An 18336-nucleotide genomic window follows, 5' to 3' on the forward strand; every position below is an offset into this window, starting at 1 on the left:
TCTTCATGACGTCTACACCGAAGAAATCAACAAAGTCGCACTCAGCGCTAACGATAACAAAAGGATCCTATTGAATGATGGCACTCACAGAACCTTGGCTATTGGGCACTACAAAACAAGAAAATTGAATTAACATCTTAAAACATCTTGAAGGAAATAACATCTTTAGGCATCTTGAAGGGTACACAAATAACATGATTATTTTTATACTTCTTCTTGAAAAACATGAAAAACGTTTGCATCCTTAAGTTTCTCTACAAAAACACGTTCACTCACGCATCAATGTTTGCATCCTTAAGTATGGAAAAGTATCAATGGCTCAGAACCCGCATTTGCCTATATATCATATGCTACTCGGAGCGCAATACTTTGTACGCATGCGCTAAATTTTTTTAAAAAAAAAAAAAATCTTGTTGATGTTAACCCTATCCCTATCCCTATCCCTATCCCTATCCCTATCCCTATCCCTATCCCTATCCCTATCCCTATCCCTATCCCTATCCCTATCCCTATCCCTATCCCTATCCCTATCCTATCCCTATCCCTAACTGCACAGGTTCCCGAACAGCACATTCTTATCAAATTATGAATTATTAAATCTTTTAAAGGAACTGAAGCTGAATAGTCCTCCACTGTTATGTTTGCAGAATAACATTTCAATTTTGCATCTCTGACATCATTGTAAGCGGGGTAAATGTTATTTCTCCAAGGCTCTGCTTCTAATCAATAGATAGGAAGCGTTTGTATGACTTGCATCAATTATTAAAGCCAGTGCTTCGTCTGCTGAATATTTAGTTGCTTTATCTGTATTTGAAACATTTAAAACGTTCTTGCCAGTAATAATAATTGATTCATCTCTAAATTTTTAATTAGCAGCAAAAAATAATTCATTGGATGAATGAGATTCAATTAAACAAGATACACGCCGTTTTTTAGTTTTATTAGAACTAAACTTCTTTTCAAAATTTTTATTTATAGCACTATGAGATATGTTAAATGCAATCGTCCATTGCCTTAATTCATCCGATACAATTTCATTAACTTTTGTAACGCAATTGTTGCCATCAATACCATCACTGTCAAAATCATCATGCAAACAAGCTTTCCATTCGATGTTATCACTAGATTCTTCAAAACTAATAATAGAGTTACTAAAAGATAAGTTTATATTTTCATCCAACCAGCATTAATTTTCGGGAATTTCAGGAGAAGACTCGGGTAACAAAGTATTTTTGACAATTGGACATGATTTAGAAGAATTAAACACTAAAATATTATTCAACAACTCGGATTAATTGCATGATACTTCTTTCACTATTCTTGCTATTTCAGCAGCAATTTTTCTACGTTTTATTCTGTCTGAACTCATAGTAAGGTTACTTATATCTTCGTAATTTTATAAAATGTTTTTCTATTATTTAACAAAATTAATTAATTAACAAACAATAAATAGATAATAATATAATAACAAATAATATAAAAAAAGTATATGGGTAATAAAATCTTATTAGGTTATAAATATTCCCCAATTACTAAAATAGTTTCATTATAAATTAAATGAAGATAGATTTTATAAATTATATGCGGTAAAAATTATTAACAACGTATATGTTGCTTTCTCGCGGCGAATAAAATAATAAAAAACTCCCATCTACAAAAAATTCGCCTTCAATTTACACTTTACAAATCAACTCAAATATGTCCATAAAAATACCGATTAAAGTATGTTTATAGGATTTTAAGGAAACTGCGCAATGTCCACTCTTTGTAATTGCTTTCGCGCGTAGCTTAATTACAGTATCTCAACAACTAAAAACCAGTGTTTTCAACTTAATGTTTCAATCAATTTGCAAAAATCAACATAGAATTATCTATAAATAGTTATTGCAAACATAACGAAAACATAATGAAACTGCAATACCTAAAATACTGTTAGTAAAAAAATTATTCTCAAATATATTTTACTATAATCAAACAGTAAAAAAATTGTTCTTATCCGACAATCGTAATTTAAAAGCGGATAACTTTAACGAAATATTTGAAAAATATATCCAAAAAAAATATATACCACTATTTGAAAAAGAAACAACATTAAAGCGTAAAAGAAATATAATATTAACAAAGTATCGCAAAAACTTTCACACAACAAAATGGCAATTTCAAACTTCATCCCTGAGGTAAAAAAGTGAACACAACAAAAGCGAACGCAACAAAAATAGTTTTTATTTGAAAAGTTTAAAAACGGAAACATAAAGAACTGAAGCGTTGATCCACGCGGGTTTAACTTACAAGAGAAGTGATCAGAATATCTGTAGTGTATAAAAGTATAGTTTTTAACGTAAAGAAAACTTGACAGAGTTGAATGGGCTCAGATGCCAAAGAAAAGGTGAATACAGAAGTTTATATTAACCTGAAGAACCTTCCTAGACGGGAAATATGTGTTCCAACAGGATAGAGCTCCGAGCCATCGGACCAACAAGGTCTAACAGATTTTAAAAGAAAGTATAGCCAATTTTTGGTCCATCTTCTAACCCAGATTTGAATCCACTTGATTATTCAATATGGAGGGTTGGGGAGGGCAAGGGATATAAAAAGTACCTCTGAACTCTCAGGTCTCTCATTCATCTATAACAAAAGCTTGGAACTCTATGTTAAGGAAATGCCTAATCAGTACTTGTCAGGCCTTCCATCCACATCTAGAGGTTATCATTAAAAAAAAATGGAGATTTAATCGAATCTTAAGGAAAGCAAGGCATTTTTCCAAACTTTTCTTTTAAAAAATTACTCAGATATGATTATTTTTGGTTCCAAGATTTTGTAAATTTAGCAGTAAGAAAAACCCGCAAATCGCTGCCGCACACTTTGGTTGAAATTTAATGAACAGTAGTCGTAATTTATGCAGGTTTTATAATTCAGCTGTTGAAATAGTCTCTAATTATTTAGTTACTAATATTGTTGCAGGCTTTTTATCAAATTTAAAACTTATTTATCATACCAAAGACTCCACCTATGTTCTATAAAACCTAGTAAACTGCTCTAAAACTTTGACATATGTGAAGTCTAATAATTTTCAGCTTGCATTGAAAGAGTTGCATTTCAAACAATGTTTCCCTTACTAGGATACTCTGTAGATGTTTATCGTAGACAAGTGTTAAATGACAGTTTGTAACCCACACTCCTTGTTTTTAAACAAACTTTTTTCAAACTTATTTAAAGTTATTTACAAAAAATATTTACAAATTCTAGCATTTTTTTAATTTTGTCTCCTGTTGATAAAAGGTGGATAACGTTTGCCACCATCACCTACCAATTAGTCTTACAATTTGAAAAAAGATTCTAAAATATAATGGGCTGCTTTTTGAAAGTTAGGAGATGCAAAATGGACAAGTGTGTTTTGATAATGCAGTTTATTTTCTAACCACTTAATGCAAAATTTTCAATCTTCATAAAATTATTATTTAAGGGGTTTTTAATGTAATTTTTAGTGTAAATTAAGGGGTTTAAACAAAAGGGATTTCAGGGGTAAATGAGAGGAACTTCAAACTTTACATGCTCATAAATGTCAAAGGAAAAAATTATATACACAATTTTAGGAGACGCAGCTCCAGGAAGGAGGAAATTACTCTAATTTCCTCCTTCCTGGAACTGCGTCTCGTGGCTAGCTCTTATCACCATAATTTTTTCCAAGTCTTTCTAATTCGACACTAATATCAACATACTAAATATTTGAGTATGCTCTAAGCCTCTTAGTGACCTACCTTAAGCAACATGATTTTGGGTACTTCCATAAAATATGTAATTTCTTCCCAGGTCCCTAGTGAAAAAAGTTGTTGTTTTACATTTTTTGATTGAGGAAATGTTTTCTGGTGATAACCCAAAAAAGAAATTTCTAGGGATTTGTAAGGTGTTTTAGCATGATTACATGTTCCAGAGAATTTATGCAATTGTCTGAAATTTTTCTGAAATATGGTTGCTAATTAAACACACAGAGTAAATTATCAATGTTAAAGATAGATAATCAATGAAGCAACTTGTTCAACTACTTTTTAAACTCCAATAGTTAATTACAGTTATGAAAGTAAATCGGTCTGCTTTCGATCAAGAAGTAAATATAAATTAAAAAACTAAAATTGCATGCTTTAAAAACAAAAATAGCATTATGTTTTACTTTTAATGTACATAAATCATGTAAGGGTTTTTTGGTGTTAATTTTCGTTTTTAAGAAATCTCTAAATGTATCTAAAAAAAATGGCAGGGCATACTGAAAAAAAATTTTACATTTATATTTTGTTTGTAAAAATCTAAAAAATTCACGAAAAAGAAAAAAGTTATCCTCAGAAACATTCTTTTAAGAAAATTTCATCGGATTCGAAAAAAAATAACTTTTCGTTACAATTTTAAAAACAAATTTAAGTTGTAAAAGTATAAAGTGGGGTTATAAATTTAAAATGGGGTCAGATTTTTAAAAGAATCACAATTAACGGTAATTCAAAAAATAAAAATTACGGTGATGTCATGGTCTATTGAAGTATCGAAAAACCTACCCCTTAGTCCGCCAATAATTTCCGAATATTAACTGATCTTATTCTTTCTTTTGTGTAATTTAAAAAAAATAATTAATACTAGTTAACAGGTATTAGATGGGATAACTAAGAGCATATTACATCAAAGCTGCCTGATTTCGAATTGAATATTATTATACTTGAATATTTCCAGACCAGTTTTTGACGCTCGTAATGCAGTTGGAGTTGTTGCGTTGAGTCCGAATGCCATGCAGCACGTGTAACGCCAAAAAAATACAATACATAATAGTGGATAAACCAAGGTACATAAGTTTCCTTTGTCACTAAAAAGTAACTATCATGTAACTCTATATTATTATAAGCATAAAATTGTTAAATATGGTTGCTTTTACATACGGTTTTATGTAACAAAATATTTTCACTATTTTGTTCTTGTTTAAGATATAACGTAAGTTATTAGCATCGAATTGTTCTTTGGTAAAAGAAGTCGACTTACCTTTCTCAGTTTGTGTTTTCATGTATTTAAATATGTTATTATATTTACTAACCTGTTACACTATCTTACAATCAGCTTTCATATTAAAAAGAAAATTAGAATGGCAGATTTGGAAAATGCACTAGGAGTTGTCAACAATGATATAAACATAAAAATTGAAAACAAAAAGTTGATGGCACAATTTTGGACTCTTGTTTCATTAGATGAAAATGCAAGGATCAACTCAGTTAAGAGTATCTTAGAAGAACTAAGAAATTCAAAAGAAGAGGTATATTGTACAAAGTGTAAATTAAAAGAATATGTATATATATAGTATAACAAATGACTTAGTATTTAAAGACAATAAAAGTTTGTCAAAAGCTAGACTACAGGAGCTGGAGCAATTCCTGAAATTGGTGTTCTTTATGACATCACTGGTTTTCCCTTTATAGATATAGATTTTAATTTTAATGTCATATTAATGTTCAATATGTTGCTTATAATAGCTTAAAAAGCATAGTGGTAAAGTCTCCAAGCTTATTAATCTGAATCAATGGTCTAATGCTTCCAGTTTAATATTTTGTTACTTATTCTATAATATTTGTTTAAAAAACTTTTACTAAAACTTTTACTAAATTTTTATTTCAATTATTTTGCTAATCTATTGATTCTCTGCCAACTCCCTTGCCCTCCCCCTTCAGGTGAAAGTATGTAATATATATGGCAGCTAGAGAAAAAAAAAACAGTATTTCAGGTGTGTAAAGAAATTGTTGCTTTAAAAAAATGAATCATATTTTGATTGATGGCATAATTTGTGTGATATATGTTATGCATTCAAAACAAATGTTTTGAATGCATAACATATATCACACAAATTATGCCATCACAAATTATGCCATGAAAAAAATTTTTTTTTCAATCTCTTAATGTTATTTAAACTTCGTTCCTTCTCAGACAGTTCTGACACTGATTCATCATGCAACTGACCATTGTGAGGCAGGCCTTTAAAAAACTGCTTTGACTCAGGCATGCAAAAAGCCTTGAGAACCTGAAAGTCAGCACACTTGGCACTGCTGATAGGCAGTCTTTCAGTTTACAAGAATGTGAAGGGCTTTGGTTTAAAGCAATTCCCCTTTGCAACTGTTTTTGAAACAACAGCTCTTCAGGTACATTCTAGTTCTCTCAGTATTGTAGCATTTGAGAGAAATCTTGGGAAAAAATAATCTTATGGATTGGATAGGTTTGTATTGGATACAAGGCTTTGTAAAATAAAATGAAATGTTCTGAAATATTTAGGAGCATGTTCAGCAATTTGAAATTTGATAATTTGCCTTCTTCTGGTATCTCTGCTCAAACCTGGTTAATGAAAACCATGTCACGATTACACTCCATGTAGCTGTGGCCCCTTATTGGAAAATATAGTTTGATTTCTTGGAAGCATTTCTTATTTACTACATTAAAATGCAAAATGTGAATAATAATCCAGTTTTTGTGTTATCCTGTACATGAATCTCAAAATAGCTCCAAATTTGAAATGTATCAAATTTGGAGCTACTTTGAGACTCATATTCTCCCAAGAGATGTATATCTGGGGGAATATGATCAAAATAATGTTGCAGCATTCTAGGTATCTACAATAATAAACATCATTATTAGAAACATTAGGACAGCTCATGCTCTTAGCAAAGTCAAATGCAAGAGCTGCACTATTAGTTTTTAAGGTATTATGTTGTGCTGCTGCCTTTCTGACATAAAACGCCACTGCTTTGTCCAAGTGAAGCTCTTTTTCTTGCTGATTTTTGATGAGCTGATCTGCAGAAGTGTCTTTGTTTTCAAGTTTTATAGTGAGTTTGTTACATATTGAGCATGAATCCTTACGAGGATAACCAAAGCAGATGTTAAATTTTTCTGTAAATATTTTTCTATAAAAAAACTTAGAGTCAGAAATCATAAATTGCAAGCAAAATAAATAATCATTAAATATTATTCTTAGATAATAAAACATTGTTAAAGTACCTGTAGCTTTTATGACAAACTTTATATTGTGCTCCTTATACATATCATACATCTTTGATAAATTAAGTTCCTCCGGCAGATAAAGCTTCCTAGTCTCATGCAAATCATAATGACTTTGCCGTCCTCTAAAGGACTTGATATGATCAATAACATTATTCACAATATGTGTAGAAAAAGCAAGAGTTTGTGTGTTTTCTTTGCATGCTCATAGGAGAAACTCCCAAAAGATAAGCAATTTCACAAACAATGTAATCAAATATTGTTAGCTGTCAAGTTGTGCACATAATCATTTATTTTGTAATTGTTGAGAGAAAATTGGTTAAATTACATTTATACATTGTTATATTAATTATTTGATTTGTTATGTTAGTTATTTGTTATATTAAATATTTGATTATTTTTTTGAATCATTCAATAAATGATATTTTATATATTCTCATATATTTACAAATCCTAGCAAGAGATTTTCTGATTCTTTCTACTCTTGGTCTTCAAATACCAAAGATTGATTTAAAATGCATTGATGCCAACTGGAATCCTGACATTACTGTTATCTTTTGTCACTTTGATACAATAAGAGAATGAGTGGTCATATAGTAATAGTGTTTCTTCTACTTGTTGAGGTCTTCTTTGATTTATAATAAAGACCTCAATCATTGAAGCAAGAAAGGTGTCTTGCTGATCTTTAGTTTGTTTTTTGTCAAAGTGTGTCAGTAAAAATCCCCTCTCTTTCACTAACATTATTTGAAAACATTTATATTGCTTGCAATATCACATGTGATGATAATTGTTCATTTCTCTCTCTCTCTCTCCCACTTTTGACCAAGCTTTTGTCTTTTTTTGGATTTTCTGTAATATCAGGATATTTACTTTTATCCACCATTTTAATAAACGGTAATGTATAACTATCATAAAAAGATTTTGATTGGCTTTAAGGCAGGTTATTATGAACAAGCTCTTTTACCCCTTGCTGTACTTTTTTTCATGTATAAATTTAGAGGTGAATTAATTTTTGTTTGATGATTTATATATTTGTAATGGTGCAGCAACATACTATATGGTAGAGGGAATAATTCAAAAAATCTGAAAATGTGACATCACTAGTTTTCCCCTTGCACCCTTAATATATATGTATGAATGTATATATATAGATATAATATATATATATGATATATGCATGTATACATACATACATACATACATACATACATACATACATACATACATACATACATACATACATACATACATACATACATACATACATACATACATACATACATACATACATACATACATACATACATACATACATACATCATACATACATACATACATCATACATACATATATATGTATATATATATATATATATATATATATATATATATATATATATATATATATATATATATATATATATATATATATATATTATTTGGTTTGATATTATTTAGCTTATTTTAGAAAGAAATTACATATACAGTACAACGTCTTGTAAAAGGACTAAGTTCAGGGCGAAAAGCTGCAAGACAAGGTTATGCTACAGCTCTTACACATGTCTTGATAGATTTTGATCAAGTAAAACTGCATGAGGTTTATGAAATGATGGAGAAATTTCATTCTGTAAAAGGAAGTTTTAAGGGTCAGGTATGCAACGGATTTGTATTTTTATTAAACTAAGCTTTCACAAAGAATTTTTAAAGTTTATTTGTTAGACTAATTGTCAAGTTTTTTAAATTATAGATGTTAATGTCTAATTTTATCTAAAGAAGTATTAAAAAACTAATTATGAAGTAAGGCATAAAATTAATCATGAATAGTAGTAGTAATGACAGTTAAACTTCCATTTAAAATGACCGCCATTTGAATAAAATGATGGCTGTTTGAATAATATGATGGATGTTTGAATAAAGGATTCAGTAGAGTTATAAGAGCACAGTATGCAGTGCTTCTTATAAGTTTAGTAATTAAAAAAATTATGTAAATAATGAGTGAAACTCAATCATATCAAGTTTGTTTTTATTGTCATTGATATTTTGATGCATATTAATATTTATACATACTTTTACACAGTTCTTGAATTATCTCTAGCACATGTTGAATCTTATTTTTAGTGCATTGTTGTAGTGTTTCACTAGCATATTTTAAATGGGATTTAAATCTGTGGAAGATATTTGTAAATGTTTCAATTTGATGGTCCCATAACTAAGCTATGACCATTTTGACAGTATGGCAGGTTGCACCATCTTACATAATGATTTGTTTATCATAGATATTGATACATGCCCATAAGGGATCTTCTTACACTTGTCTGGATCTAGTGTAGATTAGGTTGCAGAGATTTGAAGCCTGAGATCACCTAATAAGTCTTTCAGCATGTACAAATAACCAAAAGGTACAAGAGAAAATTTAGACATTTCTATGGTGTCTAATATTTATACTGTTCACGGGCTTTTATTGACTTTTTTAAGGGTTTGACAGCAAGAAAATAAAGATTTTTATTTAATACACCCCATATAGTAGACCTAGAAACAGTGTAGCTTACGAATCCTTTATCACAATGCTTGTGATGCCATAAGAAGGTTTGCTTTTTATCATCTTCTGATTCTCCTTTGTGTTATTGGATTGACATTTTTTTCTTGGGAATAACTTTTACTCTACCACCTTTCTTTTAACCATTTTTTTCTAACATATTTCTGCAACTTTTCTGCTAAAGTTAGTTTTTAAAAATGGTACAAATCTAAAAGAGGTTTTCATTTTAGCATAAAATCTACCGTTACAAATTTATCATAGCAGTAATAATAAAAGTTTTGAACACAAATTAAAGATCTAGTAAATTCTTATGTTAAGATTTTAATAAGAAGACCTTTTACCATAAAAAGGCCACTAGTTGTCATAGTAAATCAAATATGAAATTAGACTTTTAAAATGGTGTAAGTTTTCATGAATCATCATATTTCTTTAATTTGTTACGTTTAAAAATGTTTTACACATTTGTAACTGTTAATGCATATACAGATTTATTTTATTTATGAAATAAATTGTTCTGAAGTTTGTTTATCAAAAACTGATTTTCTTAACAGATTAACTAGCTTTTTTAAATTTAAGTATATAATTAAAAAGAAAACCTTCCTTATTTAGGAAGAGCGTGATGCTTACTTTGGGCAGCTCTTTGGGATTTTAACTCTCAACCAAGTCATTATTAAAAAGAAGATTGAATCTGTATGCTATTTCCTTTTTATTCCTATTTTTATATTATGAAAAAGTTCTTGTAGGTATCTACATTGTATTTGAAAATACTGTTATTGTTACTAAAACTGTATTTGAAACTCTTTTCTTTTTAGCAAAGTTGTATTTGAAAATTTTTTCTTTTTGACTAAATTCTATATAGTGCTTGTGAAAATTAAATTTAAAGCTAATAAATTATCAAAAAACTAAAATTATCCCTAATAATTCTCATCACAGTTATGTGCAAATGCCTTTGTTTTTATATTTTTTACTGGTTTTTAAAAATTTTTAAGGATATTAGCAAGAAAATATTGGAGAAGTTATGCGTTCTTATGAAGAAAAAAAGCTTCTTGAGGGAAGTGGTTGCAAATTCCATATGCGATATTTTGAATCATGTAAGTGTTATAGCAAAGTCTTTAAATTTTACTAAATGTAAATATATATTCTTGCCTCATTATATATAATCAGTTATATTTTAGATTAATACCTAATACTCACTTGTAATGAAAAAGTTTACTTAAGGATTAAAGAGTATTTACCATGATTTTTAACTCATAAAAAGATAAACCATGTTAGTTTTAATAAGTGTTTCTGAATCTTTTATTTTTGCATTCATATAAGTTTACATAATAATACATAAGTTGTGAAGTGTAAGAAATATAAGTAATTAACTGGCGAATCCTGAAATTTATAATCTGAGTGTAACTTAAAAACAATTTATTCAAAAATTTAAATGTAGTTAATTAAAGTTACATATGAGTTTACACAAAAGGTTTTTTTTACTTGTGTGAGTTAGATATTTGCTCCTGTATTTCTAATTTGTTAAACTTTCTAATAACCAATTTAAAACCTTTTATGCATTTTTATCAAAGTTAAACATCATTTGTATTGTTAAATAAGCACTGCAATACAAAATTAAATGCATTTTGTTTGTAGCTTCTCTCAGAGTCTCCTATTTTCAAAAGTATGTTCCAATTAACATTTAAAACTTCATGGTACTATTAGTTGAAATAAAACAAAAGATAGGACAATTTGATGATAAAGGATGTTATCTCCATCATTTTAAATTCTTGCATCTAAATTTTCCATGTTTCTAAAAAAAATCAAAATGATTTTTTGAGCTAACAATTACATTTACTTAAAATTTATGTAAAAAATATAAGTTCAAAAGTTATGACTTAATGAACCTTTTGTTGTATAGTTACACAGAGCTCTTACGTTTATGATCTTGCAATGACCTCTAAAAAGTTAAAATAAATGTATTTGTTGTATAAATCTCAAATAGAATACAAAAAACATTGATTTTTAAAACCTTACTTTTTCTGTTCCCTAAATGTAAAAGATGGTTTTATACTTTTTTCACCATTTACATTACAGTATTTATGAATAAAATTTAACATTTAATAAAATTCTTCAAAGTTAATTTAAATATGCTTATGATTATTTACAAGTATTTATATGAAATGCTTATTGACCCTAAAAAATGTAGAGCATATTAAATTCATGTAAAGTATTACATATTTCATTAGTATCAAGTAAACCTCTATAGGGAAACATGGTGCAGTAAAAATTATAAATTACTGCTGACTAAAACTATAAAAACTATAAATTATAAAAACTATAAATTACTGATGTGGAATTTTGTAATAATTAATGATTTTTACTTTATCACTTAACATCATTAACCCCTATTTTCAGAGAGAACAAATTTTAAAAAGATGAACAACAAATTTTAAAAATATATGGTGACTTGCTTACTCAGTCTTTTCTTATAAATTCTGATATTTTAATTAAAGTTTTTTCTGATCATTTTAGCAAAGTTTTCTTTTTTATTCAAATGCTTTTTAGACTGAATTTGGAGTATTTGAAAGCAACTACAAGCCTTTGCTTGAGAATATATTAACATCTGGTTGGAAATCTTGTACAGTTGAAGATTTTATGATTGCATTAAAAGCAAAATACTTGTATCAGGTCTGATATTGAAAAGTTATGTTAAAAAAAAATTATTAAAGGTGTTAATACAACAGAAAGATTTAAGTTAATAAAGGTAATTATCTATTTATTTTTAGAACAAATTTCCTGATTCATATTTTTCAGACCACTGGGTTGAATCCTCAATAATTCATCATAAGGTTTTTCAGCCTCTTGCAAAAATATTGATGGTATATCTCTACTCTTAAAGCTTACATCATTTGATTTTTTTTGTGTAAAGAAATAATAAAAATTGTGATTTTTGGATTACTTTAATAATATTATATCAGTATATCTATCCCAAGTTTGAAACAAATGTAATGGCTGTTAAAATTGTCAAGTTTCTAAAAACTTTAGTGAAGAGTAATATTAACTCTTAGGAATCAACAGAAACTGCACATCCTCGAATCCATTCAGTATGGGATATGGTTCTTGATCACCTTTTTGGTATGAAGTCTGTTAAAACTTTCGGATTATTTTGGAAAGTTGTTGTGGAAGGTAAACATGAAATTTTTAAGGACTGATTTTTTTTTCATAATAAATTTGTTTTTTACTTGATTGGTTTATTATTTTATAATTTTTTAGCTCATCATTTAACAAGTATATTTTCTGTCAATCAATTATGTCAATTGGTCCAAAATATTTGTCTTTCAAAATTAATTAGTAATCTTAGAATATTAGGTGTGCAGCAAAATGGTATGCAAAATGATAAAATGGTACAGAGTTGACTCTGCTCACTCCAAATGTTTATATTAATGCAGTTCAAGGTTTATTTATCAGAACATAACAGTGATGTCTGATGGGGTGGTTGCTTTGGTATTTTATTACTATTTAATTAATAAAGTTAATATTTTATTTTAATTCTTAAAACTTATATATACATATTATACATATACTTTTTTTCTTGATTTTCTATTTTATGCAACTCACTTAGATTTTTTTACAACTTAGATTTATTTTTTTATTATTTTATTATTATTTTTTATTTGTTTTTTTAACCATCTTTTTTCTTTAACTTTTTAATGATGGTAGTGAAACAACTTTGTGGCCTTAAAGCAGTAGCTAAAAATCACTCAGCTATCCAATGTGATTTATGTGACAAGTGGATACACATAAAATGGAATCGAGTTGACAAACTTTCATATCAAAAAATCAAAACTTTAAATGCCTGGTATTGCTTAATCTGAACAAAAACATTTCTTCCTTTCTCTAATACTTCTGATCTTGAGTTATCTACCACACTTGCAGGAAAGTCACTAAAATTTAATCTCGTAAAAAATCTATTTGATAATCCAAATTTAAAAAACCTTTTTGGGAATCTCAATGACTTATCTTACACTTCAATCAACTGCAAGTAGATGTTCCTAGGTACAATGAGTTATCCTGAAATTCTGTAAGTTATCTTCATATAAACATCACTATCATTTTGAACATTTTAAAATACAGTGGAGAAAATAGAATTAGCCTCACCATGTACTGATCCAATATTTTGTAAATCTGTGAACAAGTTTGTGCGGTACATCTTTTGTTTCCACACACATATAATTATTGTTACAAACAACAACTTTTTAGATTATAATATAGCATAATTAAATTGCGGTATATTTGATAAAACCATAAAATTCATAATACTTGATATTTGCGGTAACAAATAGAATTAGCCTCATCAATAATTATTTTCAGTTTACTTGTATATTTTGATCTGGTGATACGCATTTGTGAGTTAGTTTTTTATTATTATTTGTAAGTTAAATAAAGACTGCGAAATCGGTGCTCATAAAGTTTTTAACATTTGGTTTTTGATACCTTAATTTGAAAAGGGACGTGGTAAGCGTTTAACGAATGAAGAATTAGCAGTAATCAAAGCATACAAAGATACAGGCTTATCTAATCGGGGAATTGCAAAGAAAATTAAAAGATCTCCAAAAGTGGTTAACAATTACTTCAAGATTGGCGTTAATTATGGAGCTTATAAGGGAAGTGGTGGCAAACGTAAAATTGATAATTGTACTAAATGAGTTATTGTACATGGTGCTGCTGCTCAGCACATGACTGCATCTCAAATTCGTGCTGATTTACAATTACCTGTATCTGTTCAACGTGTGAGACAAATCTTACATGAAGATCCAAACACAATTTGGAAAAAGCATAAACCAAAACCAAAACTTACTGCTCATCATAAAAGAGTTAGATTACAATTTGCAAAAGAACACATGTCTTGGCAAGAAGAGTAGCATCAAGTTCTCTTTAGTGATGAAAAAAAGTTCAATCTAGATGGTCCTGATGGCTATCAATATTACTGGCACGATCTTCGAAAAGAGAAAGAAACTCAGATGAGTCGTAACTTTGGGGGTGGAAATGTTATGGTTTGGGGGGCTTTTTCCTTTGCTGGAAAACTTCCACTGGCATGGATTTCAACAAAAATGAATTCACAGGACTACATTGACTTATTAGAAATAAGTTTACTTGAACATGGTGAGGAATTGATGGTTGAAAATTTCACTTTCCAACAAGATAATGCTACTATCCATAATTCAAAGGTTACAAAAGCTTGGTTTAGAGAAAAAAATATTCACGTAATGGAATGGCTCGCACGTAGTCCAGATCTTAACCCAATTGAAAATCTATGGGAAATACTTTCTAGAAAAGTTTATGAAAATGGTAAGCAATTTGAATGCACCTTGGAGCTGAAAACTCATATCAGAGAAGCTTGGAATGAAATATCTGTAGAAACTATCCAAAATCTTGTGACTAGTATGTCAAACCGCATATTTGAAGTCATTAAAAATTCAGGAAGCAATACTAAATACTAAATGAGCATAAAAACAAAATATTTTCTTTATTTTTTGTATATAACGTTAATGAGGCTAATTCAATTTTCTCCACAAATTGAATCCTTTTAATTTTTTTTCCACTTGTAATTAATTAAACATACCAATTTATAAACTTTTTAGTTGAAGTAGAAGTAATAAGAAATAAAGTAGATTTCATAATTGTTTCACTGTGATTTTTGTTAAATTAGAACAAAAAATAAAGGTGAGGCTAATTCTATTTTCTCTGCTGTACTATTAGCATCTTTTAATAATATGCCTGATATTATTGGGATAACTTGATAGCTGATATTATTAATCTAACTTGCACATAATAATAAAATTATTTATAAATAATTTGAATATTTTAAATATTTTATTAATAATTTATTTAATTTAGGTTTATGCAATTAAATCCTGGCCATGCTTTAGGATGTTAGAGCAATGAGAGTGCTCTAATTACAATCAACTTTAAAGAATATATATAAATATATAATAAATTTACTAAATTATTATTGTTATTATTCTTATTTTTTTACAAAGTTCTTATTTAATTTCTTGAATAATAACTGATTTTGTAATTGAAATCAGTATGAAGTAAAAAAAGTGGTAAAATGATACTAATAGAATTATTATTTTTTCTTGAACAATAATCAAAGTAAAGTACTAAATGATTTAAATATCAATAATCAAAGTAAAGAACTAAATGATTTAAATCATATTTGTAAACGAAAAACTAGTGAACATTTAGCAACCTGTAAATTTAAAACTTTAAAAGCATTCTGTTGTACCTAAGGGTGAAAATTTCATTATTGTGGATAATAAATTTATTATCCAGTTGATCTCAGGTACTAGGTAATGAATACTACAATATTGTCAATCTTGTAAGGTTGAAATTAAAGCTAATACAAAGAGAAAGTTAAAGTTCTATGCTAAAAAAATATTGATGTATAATTATTGTGGTATTGCACAAAGTGGTCAAGTTTTTTAACTTTATTTTATGTCTGGAACAATAATAACTAACATGCTTACCTTAAAGCTTAGCTCACATTATGGGCAATTTGCGTAGGATAAAAAATCACCAAGGAGAGAAATGCACTAGTTTTATCTAACCAAATCTTTCTGATCATTGTGCAAGAAGAAGTATAAAAAGTTGAAGTAGAAATGTGAAAGAATATGTAAATATAAAAATACTTGAATATGACTTTAAAGGGATTGGCTAAAAAAGCTTTTTTTGCTATTTCACAACCTTAAAAAAAAAATACTTATAAATTTATATCTAAAACTAAATATATCTAAAACTCAACCAAATATTTTCAGTTGGGATTAAAGATTGTTTGTTTCTCTAAATATGGCCAGATTTTGAATAATATTTTTTATGTATGTTTTAATACAGTCAAATTAGGAGTTCTAGAGGTTATCATTTTTTTTATAGTTCTTATTTTATTTATTTTTGAACATCTCACAATTAAAAACATTTATCATGCTTTAGGCTTGGTAATGTTTTGCATTTAGAATGGAGAAAGTTACTATGAAAGTTACTTCATCCGTCCTTTGAATTTAATTCCTTAAATATTGTTTGTATTCTTGCTAGAAACTTTACTTATTTAGATGGTCTTATGCTCTCAACACATGAAAGAAAATTTCTGGCTATAAATCTTTTGCTAAAAGTTTCAACAAAAGTGACCAAAGAACAGGCATTTTATTATTTTTTTAATATTACTTATACTCTTTATTTAATTTTAACTTAATAGTTAGCTATACAACTTTTTATAGTAATGTGCGTGCAATTGATTCGTAGAATAATGTTAACATGCAAATATGTTGAGAATAAATCATGTCTAAAAATAGAAACTGTGTTATATGATATACAGGTGACTCATGCTTGTAATTGTCGTTTTTCTGTTTTAGTATTTGGTTACATTGTATTATAAATTGTTTTATAAATTCTTGTTTTATAAATTCTTCGAATCAATTACACACACGTTAGTATATTTTGCTAAAAATGCTTTTAAAAATTTCTCAATTTGTTTAAATTTAATTCAGTACTAGTGTGATTGGTTGCAACATAGAATTGTAATCTAGAAATTCCAGTTTCAAATCTTACCTCTGAAAAGATTCTTGTATGCCTTGATTCTTGTATTCTTGTATTCTTGTGCATTGTATGCCACATTCCTCATCATACTTCACATGTTTTATAAAATTGTTTTCTTTGGGGTTTTTTTACATTTTTTCCTTGATAAATCAGTCTGTTTAGTCTAATTTGTAGTATTTTAAATTCTTTTAATTAGTGTCACCATTAAACAAATATATTAAACGTTTTCAGTGTTTTTATACCTTTAAAAAACTATCGACTCTAAAATTTTTTGGGAATTAAAACATTTCAGAGTGTTTCTGCAGGCCACAAGAGAAATGAAACTGAATGGAAATGGAATAAGTTATTTGATTGTATTTGATTGTATGCTAATTTTTTTTTATGGAAAAGTCTTTAGGAATTCTGTTGTCACCATGTTTTTAAAAATTACATTAATGATAAATTGCAACTCAGAAAATTTTTGCTTACCAATTTGATGCAATTTGTTTCTTAACTCGTCAATAGAAGCAAAGTTCACAACAAAACATTAAAAAATCTGTCAGTAACTATTAAATGACATAAGCAACATTTTAAAACATGCTTTTAATGATGCCTATGTCATGATAATACAATTTGATAACTTGTAATAATACAAGTTGATAACTTGTATTATCATGACATAGGCATCATAGGTTTCTTTCACATGTTGTATGAACTGAATGCCATAAAACTTAAGAGAAAGAAAAAAATTTCCACTGGTTTTTTTACATTGAATCCCCTCCTAAACAAGTGTAAATAATAATATTTAAAATTCAAGCTAAATGCATTTTTTTAAAATGTAAATTAAGCAAAGAGCCATTCAAAAATATTCTCTAACCAAGCTCTATTGGACCAAAATGGAAGTGATTTACAGTTCAGCACCTTAATAAATTTGAGATTTTGTGTACAAAAAATTACTAAAAAAAAAAAGTGTTTACCTAATAACAATAAAGAATAATGGCATTGATATGGTCTGGTTGTTTTTTTCAATAGATCTTTTTATGGTTTCTTAATTTTCAAATGAAAGCATTAACATTAAAAGTAGTTTTTTTACTGTAGGTACCTATTGTGTTTAGTGAACCAATTATTCGTTGCTTGATAAATAGCTGCCAGTCAAAAGAAAACTACTTGTTTAATGCAGTAAAGGATGTGGTAAGTGCATGCTAGTAAAAAAAAAAAAAATTTTTTTTAATTTTT

At 28.0% G+C, this 18336-nt stretch overlaps 1 protein-coding gene and 1 pseudogene across 2 annotated transcripts in view; one reads left to right on the plus strand and one right to left on the minus strand.

Moving 5' to 3' along the window:
• The first annotated feature begins 4721 nt into the window (after positions 1-4721).
• LOC145187510 (myb-binding protein 1A-like protein) overlaps positions 4722-18336 on the plus strand; it is a 29790-nt gene continuing 16175 nt past the window's right edge. For both annotated transcript variants that reach the window (XR_016444655.1, XM_090065666.1), the window contains exons 1-10: positions 4722-4825; positions 5095-5287; positions 8482-8664; positions 10159-10239; positions 10539-10640; positions 12094-12216; positions 12315-12407; positions 12597-12714; positions 16638-16723; positions 18199-18291. Coding sequence is in view for 1 of the 2 variants with exons in the window: in XM_090065666.1 (XP_089921792.1) it covers positions 4767-4825; positions 5095-5287; positions 8482-8664; positions 10159-10239; positions 10539-10640; positions 12094-12216; positions 12315-12407; positions 12597-12714; positions 16638-16723; positions 18199-18291 (1131 nt within the window). In the remaining variant the exon portion in view is untranslated. The remainder of the gene's footprint in view (positions 4826-5094; positions 5288-8481; positions 8665-10158; positions 10240-10538; positions 10641-12093; positions 12217-12314; positions 12408-12596; positions 12715-16637; positions 16724-18198; positions 18292-18336) is intronic.
• LOC149893232 (uncharacterized) lies at positions 5882-7897 on the minus strand (annotated as a pseudogene).

The sequence above is a fragment of the Hydra viridissima genome, unplaced genomic scaffold, assembly GCF_058129835.1.
Source record: "Hydra viridissima isolate aposymbiotic clone 2 unplaced genomic scaffold, HvirCarnegie_v1 scaffold_1, whole genome shotgun sequence".
Lineage (NCBI taxonomy): Eukaryota > Metazoa > Cnidaria > Hydrozoa > Anthoathecata > Hydridae > Hydra > Hydra viridissima.